The 25,402-nt window shown below is 40.9% G+C and overlaps 2 protein-coding genes across 2 annotated transcripts in view; both read left to right on the top strand.

Annotated features, from left to right (window-relative positions):
- The first annotated feature begins 1,084 nt into the window (after positions 1-1,084).
- CHAMP1 (chromosome alignment maintaining phosphoprotein 1) lies at positions 1,085-10,580 on the top strand. Its single transcript, XM_035115522.2, has 2 exons — positions 1,085-1,516; positions 5,551-10,580. The coding sequence occupies exon 2, from the start codon at positions 5,577-5,579 to the stop codon at positions 8,757-8,759; it is 3,183 nt and encodes a 1,060-aa protein (XP_034971413.1). The 5' UTR covers positions 1,085-1,516; positions 5,551-5,576; the 3' UTR covers positions 8,760-10,580.
- Positions 10,581-15,968: 5,388 nt separating this feature from the next.
- Positions 15,969-25,402, top strand: part of LOC118085187 (septin-10) — a 54,685-nt gene continuing 45,251 nt past the window's right edge. The window contains exon 1 of the mRNA XM_060273398.1: positions 15,969-16,045. The gene's annotated coding sequence lies outside the window, so the exon portion shown is untranslated. The remainder of the gene's footprint in view (positions 16,046-25,402) is intronic.

Below are 25,402 nucleotides of genomic sequence, written 5' to 3' on the forward strand. Positions count from 1 at the left end.
CAAAGCAATGCTGGGTACAAGCCTGCCAGTGTGTGTGTGTGTGTGTGTGTGTGTGTGTAATATATATACAGTGTAATACACACACACACACACACATTATGGAGAAAAGCTGTGGAGCCACCCCTCCCCCAACAAATGAAATGCAACACACATGTGCTATTTATATACAAAGTTCAAATGTCAGGGCCCAGACTGACTCCAGCTACAAAAGCTGAGGCTGCTGAACACTCTTGGGCTGAGGTATAGTTTAGGGGATTTTGTTGGAGTGGAGTTTGTTCCTGTTATTTTTTGCATCTTTGTTTTAGATCTGATTATGACTTACGTGGAAATCGTTCAGTTTGGTTGTGTACTTTCTGGTGTTTTATTCAGTGTTTATGACAACCTTGGTTATGTTTAAAATGTGTTTTGGGGGGGCAATTGGGTTGTTTTTGTTTTTATTATGTATTTTGTGCTTTTATATCTTGATTTTATTCTGTGAACTGCTCTGAGACCCCCAGGTATAGGGCTGTATAAAGATTCATTCAATCAAGTAATTTTAAAAAATGTTGTAAGCAGCCTCAAGCATGATTTTAAGGTGGCATACAAATGAAAGGATGTAAATGTGTGCCCATTCCCTCAGAATCCTCTGCAAAATGCAACAAATGCTGTCGCACCCCAGGGCTTCATCAGCAGGCTGGTGAATTCAGGTAACCTTCCCTGCGGTTGTGACATATTGAGAGGCTGCCATACAATTTATGTCTAGTTCTCGTCTGCATTTCCTATGCGATGGACACTGAAAAATAGCACATCAGAGAATCAGGAGCCAACCTTCTGCTTTTCTATCATTATTTGTACAAACCAACACACAATTGCCAGGAAAAAATATTATATTATAGCATAGCTGCCAAGTTTTCCCTTTTCTCACGAGGAAGCCTATTCAGCATAAGGGAATTTCCCTTAAAAAAAGGGATAACTTGGCAGCTATGATTATAGTTTAATTAATAGTTTTAAAAAATTATATTATAATTATATTATAATATAAATTAATTACAGTCATGTGAGCCCCCAACTTGTAGGATGACTACCTAGTCACGAGAACTAAGCAGCATGCAATCTCTGTCACGTAAACACCATGACGGAGGAGTCCCACTCCCATCTCCTCCTCACGGGTCGGGAAGCACGGGGAGATGGAGGCATCATGGCGACTCCAGCAGACTCTTCCCTCCCCAACAGCCTCATTTCAACGACGTTACTCGCCGCCACGCGCCTGCGCCGAATTCTACAGCGGGGGCGGGGCGAACTCAAGTGGCAGTTGGGCAGCAGCTGGACGGCGCGAGCCAATGAAAGGGCGCCTGTGTGGCCGCGCGGCCTACCCACCGCTCCGCCTCAGTACCGTCGCCTGGCGCCTTCAGCCGCCGCCTCCCCCCTCCTGCGCGCGCGCCACAGTCTCCGGCATCCCTCTCGACCCTGGCTTGTGAGAGCAGCCGCCATTGTAGGGAAGCGCCCCTCTCACTCCGTAGCCGTTGTTTTCTCCCGGGTAGGTACTTTGCCGTTTCTTCAGCCCCCCTTCCTTCCCCTCCTCCACCACCTCCCCACCCCCCCCCCCAGTTTAATAGGGTAATGGAGAGGGACGTGTTTTCACCTCATGTGTGAAAAGCTCGGCTCGCCTCCCCGCCCTTTTTTCTTTTTAAACGCATCACAGTAGCCTTTTGTCCCCTCCCACTTTCCGTTCACGTAGCGTTTTGCGCGCGCTCGGTTGCGCGTTCCTTTCCCCCGTTCTCTGCGCGCGCGCGTACAGCTCTTGTCTGTCGCCTCTCTCCCTCCCCCATTGATACCTCCCCCTCCCCTACCGTCATTGCGAAGAGCTTGTTGCTGACAAACTTATTAATCGGCTCGTGCGTGCACACGATCGAACCGTCTTCAACTGTGCTTGGCGTCGGCCCTAAGCTCTTTCGCCCTTAGCAACGTTTATGCGCAGCAGCAGGTCGTTGCTGTTTCCTGAAGGCTGGGCTACGAGGCTCAGTTATTTGGGATTAACTCTTAAGGTTATCGGGCCTCATTGGGTGTTGGGGGCCACCTGCATCAGGAGAGCTACAGGTACCCCATCCTTTGTGTAAGGCCAACATCGGCTTGGATTCCCACCCCCCACCCCCGTCTAACTGCAGCAGTGGGATGCACATTTCAAGACATGTTTTATTCTATTGGTGGAAATATCATTGCTTAAATAGTCTCTTGGAAAGCATATTATATTGCCATTTTATTCAGGTGGTTCTGTTTGCTGTTTCCAGAGGCTGGCAGCAGTTAATTCAACAAATAACCAAACACATACCGTAGTTTGTATACACTGAAAGGTTTAGCTGATGCTTGTTCATCTGTTGATGACAGATATAAGAGCATGAGTAGCCCCATCAAAACTTTAAAAAGAAAGTTCCTAAGTTGCATTGTGATTTCTGATGTGACGTGCTTGTTTAGGGAGATGTGATGTTCTGAAATAGGGTGTCTGTCTTCTTTTGGAAGACCAGGAACCCTGGAAATGAGGGTAGGAAGAGTAGAATTCATTTTTCAACATGAGGTGACTCTTGAAAGGGGTTGGCATTTGGATTGGGTGCATTCAGTAACAGCAGCATGTTTGGCATACCATTCATATAATCCTATTAAATATTCTTCGTGTAGTGCCCTGATTCTTTTAGTAAATATATGGTGTTCTTAGATGAGGGGAGATTTCATCCCAATCGGTTAGTACAAAATCTTATGTTTAGTTGTTACATATGCTTTGTTTTTAATCGCAACTTCCCAAACCATTTTTTCTTTCCTGATGCATCATGAAGTGCTAGTACTGCTATGGGCAAACAGGCACAGATCATAGAATTGTACAGTTGGGAGGTACCCAAGGGTCAATCCTGCCCACAGCTGTCCTTGGGAGGGTACGAACCACTAACCTTCTGGTTAACAGCCAAATGCACTGACCCATTGTGCCACAGGAGGAACATTATGTTAATGTTAGTATTTCATATTATTATTATTATTCATTAAATTTGTATACCGCCCTATACCCACAGGTCTCAGGGCAGCTACAACATAAAATCACAATATAAAAACCCAAAATACATAATAAAAATAAATATTTGAAAACATTTTAATAAATACTATTGTTTATTAAAAGCAAATAGTACAATCATTTCACTTTATGATTCTGAGACTTGGGTTGATTCTGAGACTTAAGGTGACTGTTGTCACCTTAAGCAGGTGGAAACCTTTAATTTTTCCTAAGACATGTTTCTAATATAAATTTATAGGGCCAGAATCCCTACTATACATTTTATAAAGGGGTTCGGATTCTTGGTTTCGACTGGCATTTTGTTTATTAGAACTCAACTCTGTGAAACTAGATCTTTCAGTTTGGGGTCCTTTTATTTGCCTAAAAGGGTGTTCTCAGCTGTGGAAGCTCATTTCAAGAGACCAACCTGCTGAGACATAAAGATACTTTAAAGCCCAACATCAAAACATTATGATTAACTTTGATAATGTTGAAGGTTGAAGGATAGAAAATGCATTCTAGCACCTTGTAGTATTCAACTTGTTGAACATTTTGCATGCTGCCTCTCCAAATGTTTGAAGTGGCTAGTGACAGTCATAAAAACAATCGAAATAAAATTCTGTAGTTAAAAACAAACCAAGGCACTGGTAAAAAATAACTACCAATAGAATAACTTCCAGAGGTCACTCAAGTGTAATATACTTTGCACTTCTTTCTAAAGCAAGTCTCAATGTCTTAAGGGTGATAGCTGTAGGTGAGGAGTGATGTGTACAGAATATGCCAGAGAAAATATATACAGTATTGTGAACTGTGGTCCTCACTACCGGTAATATGTTTACAGTGTATGCACCTGCCAGTCTTAAGAAAACTCATAGTGGCTTCACACCTATCTGTCATCAAGAAAACAGTATTTTATATTTAAATATTTAATAGTTTGTATTTATGCATCATTTTTGCTTAGTGTTCGGTGTGCTTCAGATGTGTTATCTCAGTAGTCCTTAACAACAATCCTGTGAGGCAAGCCAGTACTGTGGCTTTAAAAGAGGCTCAATGGCTACTAGCCACGATGGCTGTGCTCTGCTTCCACAGTCAGAGGCAATAATGCTTCTGAATGTCCACTGCTGGAATTGGCAGAAGGAGAGAGTGCTCTTGTGCTTGGGTCCTGCTTTGGGGTTTCCCACAGGCATCTGGTTGGCCACTGTGAGAACAGGATGCTGGACTAGATGTGTCATTGGCCTGATCCTGTGGGCTCCTTTTATGTTCTCACGTATCCCCATTTGCAGATGGTGGGCTGAGAAATAAAAAATATCCAGCGACTTTTGGCTTATTTGAAATTTTAATTGGAGGCTTCTATTTCACAGATTATTTTCCTACTACTATACTACGGTAGCTTCCTGAAAGCTATGGAGTCAGTGTGCTTCTACATTGCTAATAGGTAGTTTCAATGTCAAATATTTTAATATTCCAAAAACTTTAAGTAGTATATGGTGCCTTGAGAAATGGCATCAAGGATGCATCCTGGGGTTTCCCATGTAGCAGTGAACATGGAAATCAAAAGTTCTGGTTAGTTTTTATTTTTGTTGAAATAGTGAATGAAGGTTACCCCATGGCTTAGCATGAATGAAAAAATATGCAGGTTGCTAGGGGGAAGATTGCAGTCACTGTGCTCCTTGACCAGGCCTCCTGCTTCCATGCTACCTCTGGAACAAAGTCAATATTTGACATAGCATTGTATCTGAACCTGGGCTTGTGGTTTGCCTTGCTCCAGCTGTGACTAAAACCCCTCCACTGCAGCTGTCTATGTGCTATATGCATAAGTTTTGGGGGAAGCACTAGATGGAGTGTGTGGCATTGGGAGTGGGACTTATCTGCGTGGCTCATTGCCTTGCTTCCGTGTTGCTGTACATGGGAGATAGTAACATCTGCAAAGAGCTATAAGTCTAACCCTTTTAAGAGTGAATGTTACTGGCACATAGCAAAATATTCCTAATACAAAATTTCTGTACTTTACAACTGTGATATACATTACTATGTAATGGCCCTTCTGGGTTTTGACTGATTTAGTTGGTATACAGAATGAGGAAGAATACAGCATAATTTAATAGTGAAATCAGGAAGATCAGCTCACTTAAAGCCAAATTCACAACCCATACATTTGCTAGCTCCATTCCATTGGAATTTGCTTGTAGGATTTAAATAAAAGAATCTAGAACTAGCAGGATATTCTCTGCAGATTGTGTGTTTTGTTAGGCTTTCTGCAACAGAAAGAACTATCTGGAATTGGTAAACAGATTAAATTGCCGTCAGCAACTGCTGATGATTTTGTATACAATGAAGAGATTAATATTCAGAAGTACTTGTACAAAGGGTGATTTCCCTCCGAAGTGGAAGATTGTGATGTACAGCTTAACAAGGTCAGATGATTTGATTTTTCTTAGGAAATATAATTATTCAGCTGAGTGTTCATTTAGTTAATTTTACTTTAATAAGAACTTTTTGTATGTCATGTGCTAACTTTTTAACCTTTATTTCAGGAATACTGGAGCTTACAGTCTGAAATATGTGTAGTGTTATGCAAGTTGACAACAGAAAAATGGACATGTTGAAGATCCTGCGTAAAACAACAGAGCGTTTGGAATGTGACCACTGCAGTTTCAGAGGGTCTGACTATGAAAACATACAGATTCATATGGGTACTATCCACCCCGAGTTTTGTGATGAAATGGATACAGCAGGACTGGGGAAACTTATATTTTACCAGAAAAGTGCAAAGTTGTTCCACTGCCACAAATGTTTTTTTACCAGCAAAATGTATTGCAATGTTTATTATCACATCACAGCACACCATGCAATGCCTGACAAATGGAAAGAAGAGCAAAAAGATTTGTTAGCAACAGGTGCAGAAACTGTAAAGAAACCTCTGTTTGTGGAACCTCAGAAGTCTTCTCCATCTCCTGAGTCACTGAAACCCACTGTTTCTCCTGAATCTCAGAAGCTGGCTCCCTCTGAACCCCTCAAGCCTGAGGTTGGGTTATCTTCCAAGATACAAAAGCCCATCTCAGTTGTATCCATGGAGCAACCGAAGGTTGCTCCAGTTGCATGCCCAGAGCCACAGAAACCCATCTCTGTTGCATCATCAGAGCTTCCAAAACCTATTCCAGTGGTGTCATCAGAGCCATTGAAACCAGTCCCTTTTGTGGCTCCAGAGCCCCTGAAACCCACTCCAGTGGAGTCCTCAGATGTATCAAAACCTGTATCTACTATCTCCCCTGAGCCACAGAAGCCTGGCACAGCCACATATGTTGAGCCACAGAAACCCTTCCCTAATGTACATCCAGAATTGCATGTATCTATCTCAGAGTCAGAGAAGCCTGCACCACCTGTTTCTCTAGAACCACAAAAACCCCTACAACCTGTATCCCCAGAACCTCAGAAGTCTGCTGTGCCTGCATCTCCACCTGTGGCTGCATCTGAACCACAGAAATTTGCTTCAACTGTGTCTCCTGAGCCTCGCAGGCATTCTCCGGCTGTGTCTCCTGAGCCTCGCAGGCACTCTCCAGCTGTGTCTCCTGAGCCTCGCAAGCACTCTCCGGCTGTGTCTCCTGAACCTCGCAGGCACTCTCCAGCAGTGTCTCCTGAGCCCCGCAGGCACTCTCCGGCTGTGTCACCTGAGCTAAAGAAATCTACATCTGCTATATCGTCAGAAACTCGCAGGCATATTCCTCCGATGCGGAGACCTGCTTCAGCGCTTTCCCCTGAACTAAGGAAACCTGAACCACCAATACCAGATCATTGGAGGTCTGCTCCTAGTATTGCTCCAGAACCCTGGAGGAATGCTCCTAATATTTCCCACGAACAACAGAAGTCTTCTATTACTGTGTCACCTTGGTCCCCCAAACCTCCCACATCTATGTCAATGGAGTCCAGGAGGCCTGCCTCAGAACCTCGAAGACCAGGTTCTTTGATGTCCCCAGAGCCTCAGAAGTTTGTGCCAGAGCCTTGGAAATCTACTTCCTTGCCTGAGTCTCAGAAATCTAGTCTTGTTTCCTCAGAGCCCTGGAAACCCATTTCTTCTGTTTATCCTGAAGGCTGGAAACCTGTCTTGTCTCCTGACACCTGGAGGTCATCACCAGCAGTACCACCCTCTGCACATCCCATGCCAACAGAGCTTAGAAAGTCTGGTCCCCCAATGTCACCTGATCTTTGGAAACCTTCATTCTTTCCTGAACAACGTAAGCCAACTCCTATGTCTCCTGACCCTTGGAAATTCCCTTCTGACTCTCGGAAGTCTCCTTTCTTTTCAGAGACTCAGAAGCCTGCTCCTTTTGTTTCTTCTGAGTTCCAAAAACGTGCTTTGTTTTCCGAACCCCGAAAACGGGCACTTTTTCCAGAGTCTAAGAAATCTGTTCCTCCTCCTACTTCTGCTGATGTACAAAAACGTCAATTCTTCCATGAAAGTCACATGTCTTTTCCTGAAGTCCAAAAACATGCCCTGTTTTCTGAACCTCACAGACCACCTCCTGTTTCACCTGAGGCCCAAAAGCATGCCTTCTTCCCAGAGCCCCAGAAACATGTTGCAGTTTCTCCTGAAGTTCCAGAGCATGTTCCCTTTGGAGAACCTCAGAAACCTCCTGTTCTTACTCATGAAGTGCTGAAGGCTTCTTCAGTTTCTCCTGAAATTCAGAAACATGCAAGCTTCGCTGAACCACAGAAGGCTCTTCCAGGTTCCCCTGAGAAACTACGGCAAGGTTTCTTTGCTGAGCCTTCAAAAGGTTCTCTTTCACTTGAGCTCCAAAAACCTGCTCCTATGTCTTCTGATCCAAAGCAGAACTTTGGTTCTGATGTCCACAGACCACTGGAAACAGCAGGCAGGGAAGTTCACAAAACTGCTGTCTCTGACTTTGGTCAGTCTGCTGCACCCATTTTTTCAGACTTGCAGGCACATTCCGAATCTGGTAAAGATTTCTTCGCTGAGCAGCCAGAAGGTGAGAATCCATTCAGTAGTCTGTTAGCTCCAAAGGAGCAGCTTATACAAGCCAAGGAAGCTAAAGAAGAAGTATTATTTTCTTGTCCAAAGAAGAAACCGAAGAAGGAAAATCAGGAAACTGCAAATATAGACCTAAATAACAGTGGGAGTGGAAATAATGAAATGGATACCTCTGAAGTTAAGGAGCAGGAATCAAACAGTGATCAAGAACAGTTTGATACAGAAACTTCTGACCTCAACAAAGACACTAAAATTGATGCAGTTACTCCCACTCAGCCTCAGTGTGTGCTGCAGTTTACGGAAGAAAAGGAAGCCTTTATCTCAGAAGAAGAAATAGCAAAATATATGAAGCGTGGCAAAGGCAAATATTATTGCAAAATTTGTTGCTGCCGGGCTATGAAAAAAGGTGCTGTTTTGCATCATTTGGTTAACAAGCATAACGTTCACAGTCCATACAAGTGTGACATATGTGGAAAGGCATTTCTCTTGGAATCTCACCTTAAAAACCATGTTGCTGCTCATGGTCAGAGTTTGCTTAAATGTCCACGTTGCAGTTTTGAATCAAACTTTCCTAGAGGCTTTAAGAAGCATCTAACCCATTGCCAAAGTCGTCATAATGAAGAGGCCAATAAAAAACAGATGGATACAATAACTGAGCCACCTACTCAGAGTGAAGAGGCCAATAAGGTGCCAGTTGATGGCACCGAACCATTGAACGAATCACTTATCGAATCACTTACTGAACCACAGATTTAATCATATTTATTTTGGAAGTTGAAGAATCTCCAAAAATGTTAGCTTGTCAGTAATGCGGTTGAACTGTTTTATGCAACTATATCAGCATGTCACAATAAACATGATGGCCACAATTAAATGCGAAATTAAGTGCACTTAACTCATTTATTTAAATGGGCCCTAGTTTGCTTAACACTGCTATATTGTAGCCATTAGTTTGCAGAAATAGTAAACCCAGAACTACCAAAGTAATAGGTCTGTACTGGATTGTATGGAGTGCTGTTTTTAAAACAAAAAAATGGAGATTAAGTCATGGACAGAGCAGCCAATGAGTTATTACAAATGCTCTGGCAACAGAATTATCACATTCTGAGCCGTGACACAACTTCACTACCCATAACAGAAGGTTGGAGGTGGTGAGAGACAGAAGGAGCAGAGCCCAGAGGTGGTGTACATCTCCCTCTACCCTACATCCTGGGTTTGTGTCCAGGGAATGTGGGCTTTTGATTCCCTGATCCACATGCTCCCACAAACAGCTCCTTTTTGCCATCTCCACTGCAGCAGTAGCAGTCCTTTCAATGGTGGCTGGAAGGGCACTCCTAAGAACAGACCTCTTTGCCTGCAAGAGGGAGACTGCTGCAGAATCCTATGACTCCTGTGATTGTTGAATATTTGTGAGCATCTTTTCCAACTCACAAAGTGTCCAGCATGCTCCTCTGCATGCTCTACTCTGCGCAGCGTTGTCAAGCCTTTTGTGGAAACAATCACCGATGCAATAAACTCGCTTCACACCCATGGTACAGGCAGTAAGGTTTATTTCCGGTTTACAGCTTAATGATTTTGTACATCATTAACCCATACATCAGTTGCTAGCATGCTGCATCTGGAGATGGCCCTCCCCCTCACCGCAGGGAGAAGAGCAGCAAGAGAAAATGAACAAACTCAACTCTTTCAATCTTATATAGGCCCAGAGACAGGCTGCGCATGAACATTACCTGTGCTTCTGACCTTGAAGCCTCCCGCTATTATATTGTTTACATTATACTGTGTAGATACAGAATTACTACTAGTTTCAGTTTCACATATACCAACAACCCCCTCGGTCCTTATCGGAACTGGAGTACAGTATACAAAAAAAACCTATGCAGTATGCTTATTCAGACCCAATTGCAAACACATCTCTCATGTTTCTGAAACTTGAAAGCCTTGGTTATGCCATCAACAATATTCTCACTGGGGCAATATTTCAGTTTCACTAGACCTTGTGAGAGATGTTCACAAACACTTTGAAATTTAATTTCAATATGTTTTGTTCTGTTCTTAAATTGTCCAGATTCTGCTAGCTATACCTTGTCTGCATTTTCCCAACCCTCCCAACATTATAGGTTTGCACTATGGTTTTCTAAATTACTAAAATAAGCAGCTAGAATAGCAGAAATGTGGCAATTCGCCCAATCAGTTTAACTCTCCAAATCCAGTTTTTTATTTGAAATATATTGAATAGCTCAATATTTAGTGTAAACATCACAGAACTGAAATTGTTTTAAATTGTGCATGGAATAGTATAGTAATTTGTCTTGAATCATAAGTAGTGATCATTTTTATAAGTATTGCAAGGAAAAATCAATGTTTGCACCTCAATAAATTTGCTTGTTTAGATTTTTTAAGTAGTTGTGCTTCTGCTCTCTATTTGAAGTGCAGATTAATGTGTGTGAAATAGCTAGAATAATGTCATATGTATTGGACATATATATGCTGTCTTGTATTATTGTTCTTTATAATTTGGGGAATGCGTTCTAAGTATTGTTTTCTATTCTTCTAACAATAAAAATAATCTCTGCATTGAAATTGTTAAATTGAATGTATTAGGTAATGTTTCATCAGCTTTTATTACTTCAGATATTTATTACTGGAATTAGTACAGATTTCTGTGCATTCTCTAATGCAGGTAAGTGATAGCATTCACAATGTAAATAATATTGCTTTAAAAAGAAAATTAAATGGCAAATCTCTATACAAATCTCTTGTGATTCAAATTCAGCACCACATGTGGTTACATCATACATGACCTGCTTGTTCTACATGAGAAATGGATTTAGATATCAACAAAATTGTGTAGGAAGTGGCAGCCGTGCCATTCAGGTGGTAGATAAATTGGTTCAGTCATTCCCAGTCCACAGTACTACTTATGTTCATTATCCATAGCAATTGAAACTTGGAGCCTCTATCCTTTTGTCATTTGAGATGTGAAGGTGTCGTATCTCATCTTTCATGGTGTGCAACCTTTTATTTTACCAAAAGACTGAGAAGTGAAATGAAGTCCAAAGATACTGTTCTGCTGATACAATCTCTTGGATAAGCAGAGCATAATAACTCTTAAAGAACCTACGTGTTATGGCACGGGATAGATTTTTCCATTTTTATTAAAAACTTTTTTTTGTAACTTCTGCTTGACATTCTTGCTTTATCATGTAAGGTGTAATAAAATAGAAAAGTTCCAAAGTCATTAATATAATTCAGCCCAATGTAAGCATTGTTAAATATTACTGGTATTTTTTTATTAAAAAAAGTGTGCCAACATGAAGTGGGGATTATATTTACAGTGCATAGACATAATCCCATGATTTGTATGTACATAGTAGTAGAATTTGGGCAACCTGAGATTTGTTTGAAGCTCACGTTATAGCTTTTTGCTCTGCAGAAGAGAGAAGCTGGTTGCTTAAATTTCAGGGGTGCAATACAAGCAGCTATAGGTGAAACTTTAACCTATATTTGAAAATAAGTTGTTTCATCTGCATTGTGGATGTCTCCTGCCATAAAACTTGCATGTATAACTATAAAAATAGTTGGAGGTGCCCATGCCAAGCATACTCTAGTCAAGATGTAGAAGAATTAAGTTGAATCTGAAATTAATTTAGCCAAATGAGAAATGAAAACATTGTCTGTGTACCAACATATTTACACGGCTTGAATTCCCCAAAAGGTCAATGTGATCCCTTATATAAGAATAGCACCTAATCTGCATTTTGTTTTCATCATAGATTAGCTTTTCTGAAGTATGTAAGGACGTATGCCCTTGGGAAAAGTAAAAACATGCAGGTCTGGATTTTTCCATTGCTATGATTTGAACAGATGTAAGTGAATTGTATTTATAGTATGTAGGATGTTCCATGACAGGAAAATAGGTACAGATAAATATTTATTATTTATGCCCTGCTAGAATAGTTTTCTAAACACACACGCGCACAGCTGCTTCCAAAAAAAACCCAAGGGTATCAATTCATAAAATGTAACTCATTAGCAAAACTTGGAGATGGATGGGATTACATTTTGACACTTTGTGGTTACAGTTGCCAGCTCTATCAGGGGGCTCAATGGATTGAATTTGGGTATTCCAGGACCTAACTAACGACTGCTAGGTGAAAACATATGTTAATTTATTAGTATTTCCTTTGCATTAACTAGACTGGAGCTTTGTTAATAATGTCTAATAATCTTTTCCATATCCCACAATACATTTTATGATGGGAATCTGTAACACTTTGTACAATATGAACTGTTAATGCAGGGACAGACAAAAGTTACTTAAAAACAAACAAACAGAACTTCTAGCCTGCCCTTCTCTCAGGGCAGCTGTCAACAATTAAATTCAGTGTCATGAAACAATATCAAACAATATTATGCAACAGAGGTAGGCAGAATAAAAACAGATAACATCAACTGGGCCAGGCAAAAACCTGCTGGAATAAATATTGATCTATTGAGCAGAAGATGGTTAAAGAGGAGCTGCATAGACATTTTTATCACAGACACGTATCTTCCTTCATAGGTGAGAAATAGAGATGAGCCTCTCCACATCTTGGGCAGCAAAGCAGAGTAGTGGCGAAGGATGTAGGTGGTTCTGGATCCAAACCCTTTAGGGCTTTAAAGGTACGGTAATTAGAAGCATTTAATGTGCCCCCAACAAAATAACCTGGCTATGATACTCTGCTTGTGCTGTCCTCTAGGATAGTGGCTAAGATCAGCTGCTAGATGGCAGCAGTATTTAGCATTTAGCTTGCATTGGAGTCGATCTACTACTTCCTAACTTTTTTTCTTTTTTACAAAACTAGGAAGATGTTGATCTATTGTTGATAGCAGAAGATGAGGCAGGCCATAATGTACATGCATGACACATGTACATGCATTACTTGATCACATTTGTATCATTCAGAAGCATTGTGTATGAAGTGATATGCAAGTTCTGACTGTGGTGTTTGATCCCTAATGGCTCCTTGACACATAAGGTAAAGGTAAAGGTACTGTTAGGTCCAGTCGCGAACAACTCTAGGGTTGCGCACTCATCTCACTCTATAGGCTGAGCCAGCGTTTGTCCGCAGACAGCTTCCGGGTCATGTGGCTAGCATGACTAAGCCGCTTCTGGTGAAACAGAGCAGTGCACGGAAGCTCTGTTTACCTTCCCGCTGGAGTGGTACCTATTTCGAACTGCTGGGACCAAGCAACGGGAGCTCACCCCATTGCGGGGATTCAAACCGCCGACCTGATCGGTAAACCCTAGGCTCTGTGGTTTATACCACAGCACCACCCGCACCCCTTGACACATACAATACCACAATTTGCTGCAACCATGGCAAACAGCATGCTCTCATGTTAACTCTTGGACAAAAAAAAATTCTCACAGTTCTGCCAGTGGCATCTTTTCCTAGTCCTTTATAGGGTTTGCTCAGATCCTATTTCTTTGTTATGTTTTGACAGGGCAATCTCTAAAATTCAAGCTACTCCCCCATTACTTTTTATTTTAAAAGCTGTGCTCTACTGAGCCAGGTGTTTCTCTTTTTTAATATACCTCTATTAGCCATCTACCATTTCCACTGATGAGAAGACATAATTATGTCTCAAGTGTGTTCCCTCTTAAAATTGCAAAAAAGGACTTTGATTTAGACTTTCTCTAGCCTGCCTATGTTAAAAGCCTGCAAAAACTTTATCAATGAGCTATTTGAGCAGACTTTTGCTTCTTAGGCACTACTCAAGACATTTTTAGAACTTTTCATACAACACAGCATTTTTCTTATAACTGCCATTTAAATTATTTTATGTGCAGAAGCCAAAATAGTGAATGTTTTGCCAGAATGTGGGAGTCTCTTGCAAAGGAATTTCTAGGCAGGCGATGCCAGAGCACTTAAGAATGTTCAGCTGTGGCAGTGGACAAATATTTGCTTGTAACAGCATTATCTAAAGGGGTCAGAACAATCTGACTTCATTTTTATGGTCCAGCAAAGTCCTTTTAAACAATGAGAAAACATGGGATGTTTTGACTTTTCTGTTACTAAGCATGGCCAATCTCTTCACTTTCCACTTTCAGCCCACAATCTAGGATTTAAAAGTGCTGGTGGAAAGGCAAAAACTAATACCAGTATTTCTCATTCTTTTTCTGAATATATTTAGATGCAAATTAGCTATAGAATGAATCTGGCTCACAGCATTCCATCATATTCTTAGTGCGACCAAGAAATGGCACAGGATGGAACTTTACATGTAGGGAAATGCTACAGTTATTCGGGTCACCAGGGACAACAATGGCTCCCGCTCCATCTGTAAGTGCACCTCTATTTTTCACAGTGTAAATAATGCTTTGAATTCATTCAAAAGCCAAGTGCTTCTAAAGTCAAAAGTGCAGCAAGGTCTGCTTTTGGGATTGCTGAAATGGCAATGATGGGTTCTCGGAGAGTGTGTGTACATGTACCGTAGTACATACATTCTCAGTGCAAAGAAATGGACTGCATTTAACTGGGTATCAGAACAAGCCCTCTGCCCAATCATCCTAATGATGTGTATTTTGCTATTGATTTTTTTTAAAAAAACTGTTTTGCTAATGATACATGTTCTAACCTGATGATGAATGTTCACTGTCTTCCTTCACACATGCTATCCTTCCTTCTTTGGTACAGCTTCATCCTTCTGGGACAAGGAAAGAATGATATACCGGGCACTGAGTGAAACGTCAGCTGTGGTATATTTTCTTGTGTGCCTCCTGGAATCATACTGTCAGCATCTATTCCTTGGCAGAGATCAGGGCTAGATCATAAACCAAAATTGGTTTGGCTGTTGGCTGTAGCAACTGCTAAAGGCACAGAGTTTTAACCAATAAAGGACTTCTGTTTGTGCAACAAGAAGATACGGTACTCTACCTCTCCTCTCCCTGCACACCCTCCTTAGCCACCTCCATCTGTACTGGAGTTTTCCCCACCAGAGCAGATTTGGGTTGGAGGCAGGGAGACGCAAGTCCCATTGCACAGGCAAAAGCCCTTGCACTAACAGTATGACATCGCAGTGCCCTAAACTTCAATATACCTGCCTACCCATTTAAAACATCCTGGCTTTTGCTTTCTGATTATAGCAAAGTGTTAATTCACCATAGCCATCTCATATCAACAGCCTCTCAACCGTATTGTCTTGTCTATCCCTGTGTTGTTCAATAACAACTGCTTGAAAATAAATCCTGAAATCTCTGCATGGAGATTGTTGTCAGCGTCCATATGTTCTCGTTTTAAAAAGCATAAAATAGTTTAATTAGATATGCTATTTATTGACTATAGGAATAGGCCTTTATCAGCTAAAAGTTTTAAACTTAAAGAGAGAAATCGCTGGATAGTCACTTCAAATTATGGAGTATTTTTTAAAAATGCTAGTTAGAATGTATGTGAAATAAATATGCAACTTTTAATAGATACCATCTGTCCTGTCAAACTGTTCTGCTTTTCTTGCTAGGACTGGTTAATTACGTGACTGGCAACCATTTCAGTAAGGAGGTGTGCTAAAGTCAAATGACTCTCCTCTTTTGTCCTTTGTAATTTTCAGCAAACAATATGGTACTGTCTCTGCTGACCTTTCGCTGTTCTTTCTTTTAAAAAGAATGCTATTGAGGCTTTGGTGACAACAGACTTAACCATTGCACCCAAAATCTTGAATGGCTTCCCAAGAACATTTGCAATGTTATTTTAAGGAGCAAAGGAAATTATAAACACAAATGACATTCTTATTCAGGGTTCAGTTGACCAATTTATTTTAAAAAATAATGAAAAAAGTTATGATAAGTGAGTTTTAAATAGCAGTTGCCAGTGTATGGAGGGCATGGTGTACATATATTCACCCTCACTTTTCCCGAGTCAATTACCTTCAACGGTTAAGTTCAGCTTGTGACTTAATTACTATTTATACCCATCTCTATCTCATACACTCTAGGTAACTTTCTGAAATGTCATCAATATCTGGCTCACAATCTGGGCTTGTCTACAACAGAACAAAATGTGAGTTTTTATCGTATTTTTGGTCTAGTTTTACTCTCAGAAAGAAAATATAAGATAAAAATGTGAAACACAGATGCCCTTAACTCTTAGGCTCAGTGATTTAAAGGTGGCCTCGTCGTTAATCAGCTTCAGGCCATAATTCTCATGGAATCAGGCAAGCTTAAGCAAAATGCATTTAAACATTATTGTAACTTTAGTGATTATCTATAACAGTTGTAGCCCTGATAAATTATTATATTACTATTACTTTGTATTAGAAATGGCTATTCTAATTACTTTCCAGCAAAAAAACCAAGCTTTTTAAACCATGTTGCAGCTTTTAACATTTATTTTTACAGCTTAATTCTTCATGTATTATGTTCTATTGTATTCTTATTTTATTGTTGTGCCGTATATATAACGATACTGTACTTTTAATTCTGCCCAGATAGCTTATAACAAAAGGGCAAGTAAATAAGTAAATATGATTCAGTAGTAGTAATGAGAATAGGAAATGTGCTCTGGTGCCTCTTTCAAAATGGGTATGGCATGAGGATATACACCCTGAGAATAGGACAGATCCTCCTCAGTTTCAATGAAATAACAGTTCCATGTAAATTTCATAGAATGTGTAAATGCTGGTTCAGGAATTGTGATAAACAGTAAGGCAACAGGATTAGAAAGAGAGATTGTATTTTGATTTACACAAGGATTTAGCCAGGCTTTGTTCCCTGGCAACTAAGCTAAGAATATAATCAGTACTGTAAGCAGACCAGCACAAATTTCCTGTATGTTATGGTGGGGAATTCGGAATAAACTAAACTGGCTCCAGATCAAAATGTGAATATTCAAATATATTCAGAAATCTGAAGTGCTATTTCAAGGTAAAGTTGTATCCTTCAGTAAGATCCTGTTTCTAGGAAGGAAGAGGGAGCATAAGTAACTATGTTAACCAACAAGACTTTACTGATACCTATTTAGTATGTTCACTTTTTAGTATGTTTAGTATGGTCAGAACTACCTGCATAGTTAGCAAGCCAGCATTTGTTTTGGAGTAGGGAGTACTTGGATAATTCTACACAAATATTGCAATGACCAGTTCATTCAGTTTTACAATCAATATGTACATAAAATCAAACCTTCTATAAAAACCACCCTGAAGGGGTGACCCTTCTTTACACTCGTAATACAATTTTCTTAATTTTTCACTCAGTCCTTTTATCTGATAAAACTTTACAATTCTGTGATCAGACCCTAATATTTGTTGTTGTTGTTGTTTAGTCATTTAGTCTTGTCCGACTCTTCATGACCCCATGGACCATAGCACGCCAGGCACTCCTGTCTTCCACTGCCTCCCACAGTTTGGTCAGACTCATGTTCGTAGCTTCGAGAACACTGTCCAACCATCTCGTCCTCTGTCGTCCCCTTCTCCTAGTGCCCTCAATCTTTCCCATCATCAGGGTCTTTTCCAAGGATTCTTCTCTTCTCATGAGGTGGCCAAAGTATTGGAGCCTCAGCTTCAGGACCTGTCCTTCCAGTGAGCACTCAGGGCTGATTTCCTTAAGAGTGGATAGACCCTAATATTAACATGAATTAATATTTTTATTGTACAGAACAGATAAAATATTTTCCTAAGCTCTCATAGTGCTGCGAGATCACCACCACCAAATGAACTTACACACAACCCAAACGAACTTACACCCACCACCCACTTAACCACGCATTCTTCATCCAGCTTTGGCTGTTCTTTCTGGTGCATATTTCTGATGCACTTACCCCAGCTAATCAAGGATAAAAATATGCTATTCACTTTTTAAAGCTTGAGAAACAGTGTACAACTACTCCTGACTGCAGGGCTGGCCCACCTATGAGGCAAGGAGAAGCAAACGCCTTGAGCAGCAGGATCCTTAGGGGCAACAGTTCCAGCCTCCAAGGAATGCATCACCTGCTGATGCTGATGCTGATGCTGCTGATGCAGTAGCAGTGACAGCTGTGGGACGCTCCTTGGAGGCCAGATCTGCTGCCTCCTCAGCAACCTCCCCCACCAAAATACAGTGACCTCTTGGCAAATAAGAGCTGGTGCTGAACTCCTCCCACCCTTGTTCTCCATATAGATCTTCACTCCTCTCTCCCCTGGTGCAGGAGGCATTTTGTGGTTTGCCTCAGGTGCCAAAATGTCTTGGGCTGGCCCTACTTAACTGACAAGAATGTTAGATTCTTAAACTTTTATTGGCAAACATACAAGATTCCAGTAGGGTTCAGCACCCAAAAACCCCAAAACAAAACACCATTCACCCCCCAACCCCTCTGCATCTAAAACTTAAGTTAGTGCTGGTTACAGGTAGGTAGCCGTGTTGGTCTGGATCGAAGTAAAATAAAAAAATTCCTTCAGTAGCACCTTAAAGACCAACTAAGTTTTTATTTTGGTATGAGCTTTCGTGTGGTATCTGAAGAAGTGTGCATGCACACGAAAGCTCATACCAAAATAAAAACTTAGTTGGTCTTTAAGGTGCTACTGAAGGAATTTTTTTATTTAAGTTAGTGCTGTATACCATTCATGAATCCTCATTGCATGTGGCAGAAACCTGTCTACACTCTCCATCCCATCCCCATCCTGAGTAAACATAAGGAAGGCTACCTTGCATTCTGAATTCCACTCCCTACTAGCAACCAACTGATTAATAAACTTAGATCAAATTGTCTAGTACGAGTGCACAAGAACATGTGTGACTGATTCTATTGGCCTCTGTCCACAAGTGCGTAGTCTCTCTCTAAGTGATGTTTTCTGGAATCTCCCCTGTAGGTAGTACATCCAGTCTTGCCAGTGTGTAAGCCTAGCATTGATTCGGGAGAGAGACAACACCATTGACTTGCTCATCTTACACCATCCCCAAACCTGCACACACACTATTCCTGATTTGGCTGCTACGTTCCTGGAATTCCTTGACAAGAATGTCATTTTTATTACATAGGAAGGTAATAACCGATGGCACTGTAGTGCCTGGGGCAATTTTTACCTGTAACTATGAAAAGGCACAAAATATTCCCTAAACAGCACACCCCAATGTCTCTCACAATTCTTTGCTAAGTCCATATTCACTCTTCTGGGAATGTCTGGTGTACACTACTTGTTACCATCTACAGCTCTCAGCAGAAATAACTTCAGTGTGTCACCAGTTATCAGCAAGGCAATCTGGACAGTGATATTTTGCACATTGGATCACAAGGCTTTCTTCCCGTGGAAGGTAACCGAAATGATTAATTACATACAAACACACCTATCAAGACAAGATTTGCATAGCATAGATGAATTTTTGATTTATAGAAAAACTCCATGGGAGGGGGAGACTGCTAACTTAAACAGAATTATCACATGGGAATAAAACTTGGATGTTACAGGGTATGTTTGAGGTCAAACAGAATGGCCCTTCTTCCTGTTTTGAATACACTCTTTATTTTCCATCTTATTTGTAGTTAACAGAGAACACTGCCTTGACTTTTTTTTAAAAAAAATTGCTGGTGTGGTAGCTAGTTATTAGAAGGTTCATTTCCAATAAATCCTGCCATAATGGAATTTTTAGGCATGACAGCTTCCATCTGCTATGCAAAGCAAGCACAGCCTTGCTTCCATGGGTGGGGCCCTGACTCAGGCAGCAGACAAATGCTTGGCAGCCTGAAAAATAGAAAGACAGCCCAGAATATGAAAGTATTTAAACACATGCACAAAAACAACACAACTGTAAAGATTCTTTCTAAAATCCAAATAACTCAAATGTGTGCTGGAATTTTGCAAAAACGGTAAGATCGACAGTGCTTGTTCACTGGCATTTCTTACATTAGGTTTGCACAGCCTGCTCTGGGAAAGCAACAGTATTAAACAAGTACAAAAGCCACAGGCCTGATTCACATATGCACGTGTGCTATTCCAAGTGCAATCCTGTGTAGGTCTTCTCAGAAGTAAATCCAAGATGGTATTTGCTTCTAGATCAGCACAAGCTTAATTTCTCTGCACTCATTATCATACAGTTGGTGACTGAAAGCTGAATACACCAATAGAGTTGGTGACTGAAAGCTGAAAAATATATTTAAGGAGATATGGAAAAGATCTGCTTGTGGTGTTACATCAAGGATGACCCATTCATACATGCAAGTCATCATTGCATGCTGCTGTAACACAAGATATACATGTGTTAACTATCCCACAGTTTCCCGGCTTGAACACTCACAGTCCACAGAGAAAATGAGGAACACATAGCCAAAACTTTGTTTCAAGGGACCCTGGTATTCCAGCAGAATGAGAAGTTTACTAATGATACGACACATTTCTTGGAAGACACAAATCTCCTGCAGTGCACATCACAGGAGAGTGTCCTGGACATGGTCTTTCAGTTCACACAGGGCAAAAATGTGACCAGAGAGGCTTGCCAAGCTATGAAACTCTGTAAACTGACTGTGCACCCTTAAACATGCCCAGGAATAATTGTACAGCCATTTTACAGCAGATAAGATGATGTGGAAATGGTTTCCCGAAGGCAGCATGTTTGAGAAACCACCAAATTAAACCACCCTAATCACTACCACAGCTGATGCCTGAGGAAGTCTCTTTCCAATTAAATTTTCTGGCTTCAGTTGTTAAGGTGGAAAGCTGAAGGCATGCTGCAGTGAAATATATTTCTGCTATCCTGAGTCCCAGTCTCTTCTCCAATATGCAAGGAATTGTAAAAAGGAGTAAGCATTTACCGTACTCTCCTATTCTTTTTGTTTGGAAGCTATGTGAAAAATACTAAAGATCATTTGTTTTTGGGAGGGGAAACGGGGGAATAATCCAGGAAATTCAGGAAATGTTCAATTCCATTGGAGGAATTAGGTATGTGATTAACACTCAGTTGATTTTAACAGAACAGACAGTGCTTAACCTTGGCTGAATCATGCCCATGATATGTACTGTGTACACCTAGCCTTCTTGTAAGATGTGAATTCATTTCCTAATTAACTGAAAACACCATGCATGCTATGTTATTTCCTCGGGGAAAGGGTGGAATATAGATATGAATAACAATACTTAATAAAAGAGAAAATAGCACTGAGAGGCAACCCCTTAATCTGCTTGGTTTTCAGTTTGAGAATTACATGCTTCTGGGTAATCATTTTAATCAAGTCTACATTACTTAACCTAAACATATACAGAACAGGAAGTAGGAGGCCTGCAGTGCTGTCTGGCTCTTCTTGGTCATTTTTAAATATACATATAATTTAAGGTATGCATCTTACAAAATTAGAAGCTGGCCTGACAACTCTTCTGCATTTTACATAACCACCTGCTTTTAGACGGTTCAGTAAACACACCTGACCAGCATGCAAGAGGAAAATAGGTTGATTATATAATTATCCATTGTTTATAACTTTGCTAAGTTTGCCAACTCTTTATTTATGAATAAATTTGTTACACTTTTTCCAGGAAGAACCCAACCACAGACATTGCAATAATCTAATAGGTCATACACAAAGAGAATGCTCAGAAAATTTTACATGGCTCATTTTGTTTTCTTCTGTTTTTAATTGAGCTACTCTCCTTTTTTCAAATGGAAACTGGAGGAAATATTCAACAACAATAAACCCAATTTAGAATATGAAAGAGGAAATTTAGTTATGGTATTCCATCAAACTGGAAACATGGGTATGATTCAGCCAAACTTGCAGTCATTAAGAATGTATTAAAATTTCTTCTGTTGATAGCAAAATAATTTAGAAGCACTTGTCTTTGGCTGAATTTTGTCCATTGTGATAATTGAAAAAGTTATTCATTCCAGCTCCTGGTGTCCTGCTAACCAGAGTAAGTAACACAGGCACAACTTTTCTATAGTAGCACCCCTCTTTATACATATAAGCACTTAGGAAATACTTCACTTGGGAGGACCTTTAATGATTAGCTTTAATATGTGCAAGCTAGCATGATTTCTAAGAAGACATTTTAGTGGCACGTTTCAGATCATTTTGTGACTGAATTGCTTTTACTGATTATGTGATGCTTTCATTGCTTTTGAGTTTTGTAATCCATCTTGTAATTATTGTAAAAGTTGTAACACACACACACACCAGGGCTTTTTTTCAGCCAGAACTTGTCAGAACTGAGTTTGGGCACATCTCAGGTGGGCACCATTTCCATTATAAGAGAACAAGGGAGGCGTTCATGGAGAGTTCCGGCACCTCTTTTTCTAGAAAAATAGTACACACACACACACACACACACACACACACACACACACACACACATGCAGCTGTTCTACAATCATTTAAACAGAAATAGAGGAGTGGTCTAAACCACTGAGCCTAGGGCTTGCCGATCAGAAGGTTGGCGGTTCGAATCCCTGCGATGGGCTGCGCTCCCGTTGCGCCCCAGCTCCTGCCAACCTAGCAGTTCGAAAGCACACCAAAAGTGCAAGTAGATAAATAGGTAACACTCCAGTGGGAAGGTAAATGGCCTTTCTGTGCACTGCTCTGATGTCAGTGTTCCATTGTGCCAGAAGCAGCTTAGTCATGCTGGCCACATGACCTCGAAAAACTGTCTGCAGAGTAGACAAATGCCAGCTCCCTCAGCCTGTAAAGCGAGATGAGCGCCGCAACCTCAGAGTCGTTCGCGACTGGACTTAACTGTCAAGGGTCCCTTTACCTTTACCTTTACTTTACCTAGAGGAAGGATCTAAATTCACATGCACTTATCTTGAAGTATAAATACACTAGAATCCTTGGCCTCCACGTTCATTCAACAATATCTGAATTAAGTTAACATGAGCGTGGGCAGTTATTTTTGTGTCACGGCAGAGCTCTATCCTCCCTTTTCTAGTAAATTATTTCCGTACAGCTAATTATGTAAAAATGAAGTAGGAATGCTTTGTTGGCAGTTCTCAGCTAAACCTATGAAAACATGACTGCTTGGTTGAATACCCTCTTATCTGAGAAATAGGAAGAGTGAATGTCATTACAGGCCTTATTAAGGAACCCTAGGACTGTGGTTTGTAGGACATGCTTGCTGTAACAGTCAAAAGGAAGGACTTTCCCTTGTGTGTGTGGATGTGTTTTTGGCAGCTCAGGGTAAGCAGGGAAGGACTGAAATAGAATTATAGAATCATAGAGTTGTAGAGTTGGAAAGGACCCTGAGGATCATCTAGTCTAACCCCCTGCAATGCAGGAATATGCAGCTGTCCCATATGGGGATTGAACTTGCAACCTTGGTGTTATCAGCACCACACTCTAACCAACTGAGCTAAGCTGTGTGAAAGATGGTGTCTAATGTAATAAATTATCGAGCAGCAGAATCCAAGTCATAGCTGGAGGGGATAAGAAATTCCATTAGGCCCTGAGCCAAGAATAAGGAAAGGACGAGTAATAAGCTGCAACTTGATGGGAGCAAAACTCACTACAAGTTGTGGCAGCAGCAACTTTAGAGCCCTGGCACTGCTGTCATCAATTTATGAGATATTTAAATCAAGATTCAACAAGCTCCATGGCCGTATGGGATAAGGAAGGATTATTTTGCTGCAGGATCTGTGATTCAAGATTGAGGGTTTTTTTAAAAAAACACAACAGATTTTCTAAATGCACAAATTCCTTGTCAGACACCCTACAGTAAAAAAACAACAAAAAAACACGAATGAACATAAAGCATGCTTTGCTCCTTGGTTACATCCTGTATCTATGGCAGTTTCTTCCTGGGAGCCAGTAGTTTCTTCCTGGGAGCCAGTAGGAAAATCCCATGGCCCTTGCAATGACCAATGTAAATCCTGATTCTGTGACACCCTGGTCCATTTTACACTGCTGCAATCATCATGGGCATGTCCCCTGCAAATCCCATCATGCTGGCATTGGGAGGCTCACAAGTGCAAGCACTGTTGTTCTGAACAGTAAAAGCAGGGCCCAACTATCTATGGAAGCAGAAAACTTTCATCTTTACATCCATTATAATGTGCCACCGTTGGCTAAATGGGAACCCCAGAGCAGCTGTTTTGCACTGGCTGCTGAAGAATGAGCACAAAAGGCAAGACAGGCCTTGCTCAAGGCACAAAAACATTTATTAATATTGCAGAGGGGAAATGGATGATATGAAACAAATATTTTAGTAAAGATGACAAATTTCTATGATGCAAAGTTTGTAAGAAGAAATACAGAAGACCCTTTCTGCCCTTGAGAGAAGCCTTTATTCTCTCAGTCGGAGCTTTTACAAAACGCTGCATGCTGAAAAAGGAAGCTCATAGTTCTTTGTACCATTGTGAAGTGACAGAGCTTGAGAGAAAAGCTCTGCTCTTTACACAGTCAAGGGTGCTAAAGTCCTGAGCTGGGGTGGGGGAATATCCATGTGAATTTTAAACTTTTACTGCCTGGACACAAGCTGACAGAAAAGTGGGATAAACCAATAGGGTTTATCTCGTTCATACTGCCTTAAAAAGGTAAAGGTAAAGGACCCCTGACAGTTAAGTCCAGTCGTGAATGACTCTGGGGTTGTGGCGCTCATCTCGATTTAGTGGCCAAGGGAGCCAACGTTTGTCCGCAGACAGTTTATCCGGGTCATGTGGCCATCATGACTAAGCCACTTCTGGCGAAACCAAAGCAGCACATGGAAACGCCGTTTACCTTCCCACCGGAGCGGTACCTATTGATCTACTTGCACTTTGACGTGCTCTCGAACTGCTAGGTTGACAGGAGCTGGGACCGAGCAATGGGAGCTCACCTCGTCGCAGGGATTCAAACCGGCAACCTTCTGATCGGCAAGCCCTAGGCTCAGTGGTTTAGATTATAGCACCACCCGCATCTCTTCGTACTGCCTTAAGGACTCTAAATATGGTTTCAAATTTGTATCTTCCAAGTGTACATATCCAGAGGAATAAATAACTTGAATCATTTTCTGATTCGCTTTAATCAGCAGCAAACCCACACACTTCATACATTCCTTCGGCTTTGAAGAATGTGTTCCTGATGTCAGCTGATTGCTAGATAACACTTTGTGCGTCCTTGAACTTTCAGAACACATTCCCTGCTTTAAGGTTGTCCCCTTGCTCAGTGCATTCTCCTTTAGCTTGTTCTGAAATCTTAGCATACTACCTCAGCCAAAATAATGTCAACAGGTGAAACTCTGCCTTGTATAAGCACCATGCATGACATCACTCATGTATTGTGGCCATCTAGATGCTAGGTAAGCCTCTTCTTGAAAAAATATTGGCAAAGCAAATATAGGTGGTTTATTGAGTTGTGATGGGGCATTGTACATGACTGGTGGGTTCCACTTGGCTTGGTGGATCATAAGTTGTGCAGTTCTAGTTTAATATGAGCCAGGACTCTCAAGAACATAGACCCAAATAATAAAGAGGGGAGACCTCTGAGCAT

Source organism: Zootoca vivipara, chromosome 4 (assembly GCF_963506605.1).
Source record: "Zootoca vivipara chromosome 4, rZooViv1.1, whole genome shotgun sequence".
NCBI classification, from domain to species: domain Eukaryota; kingdom Metazoa; phylum Chordata; class Lepidosauria; order Squamata; family Lacertidae; genus Zootoca; species Zootoca vivipara.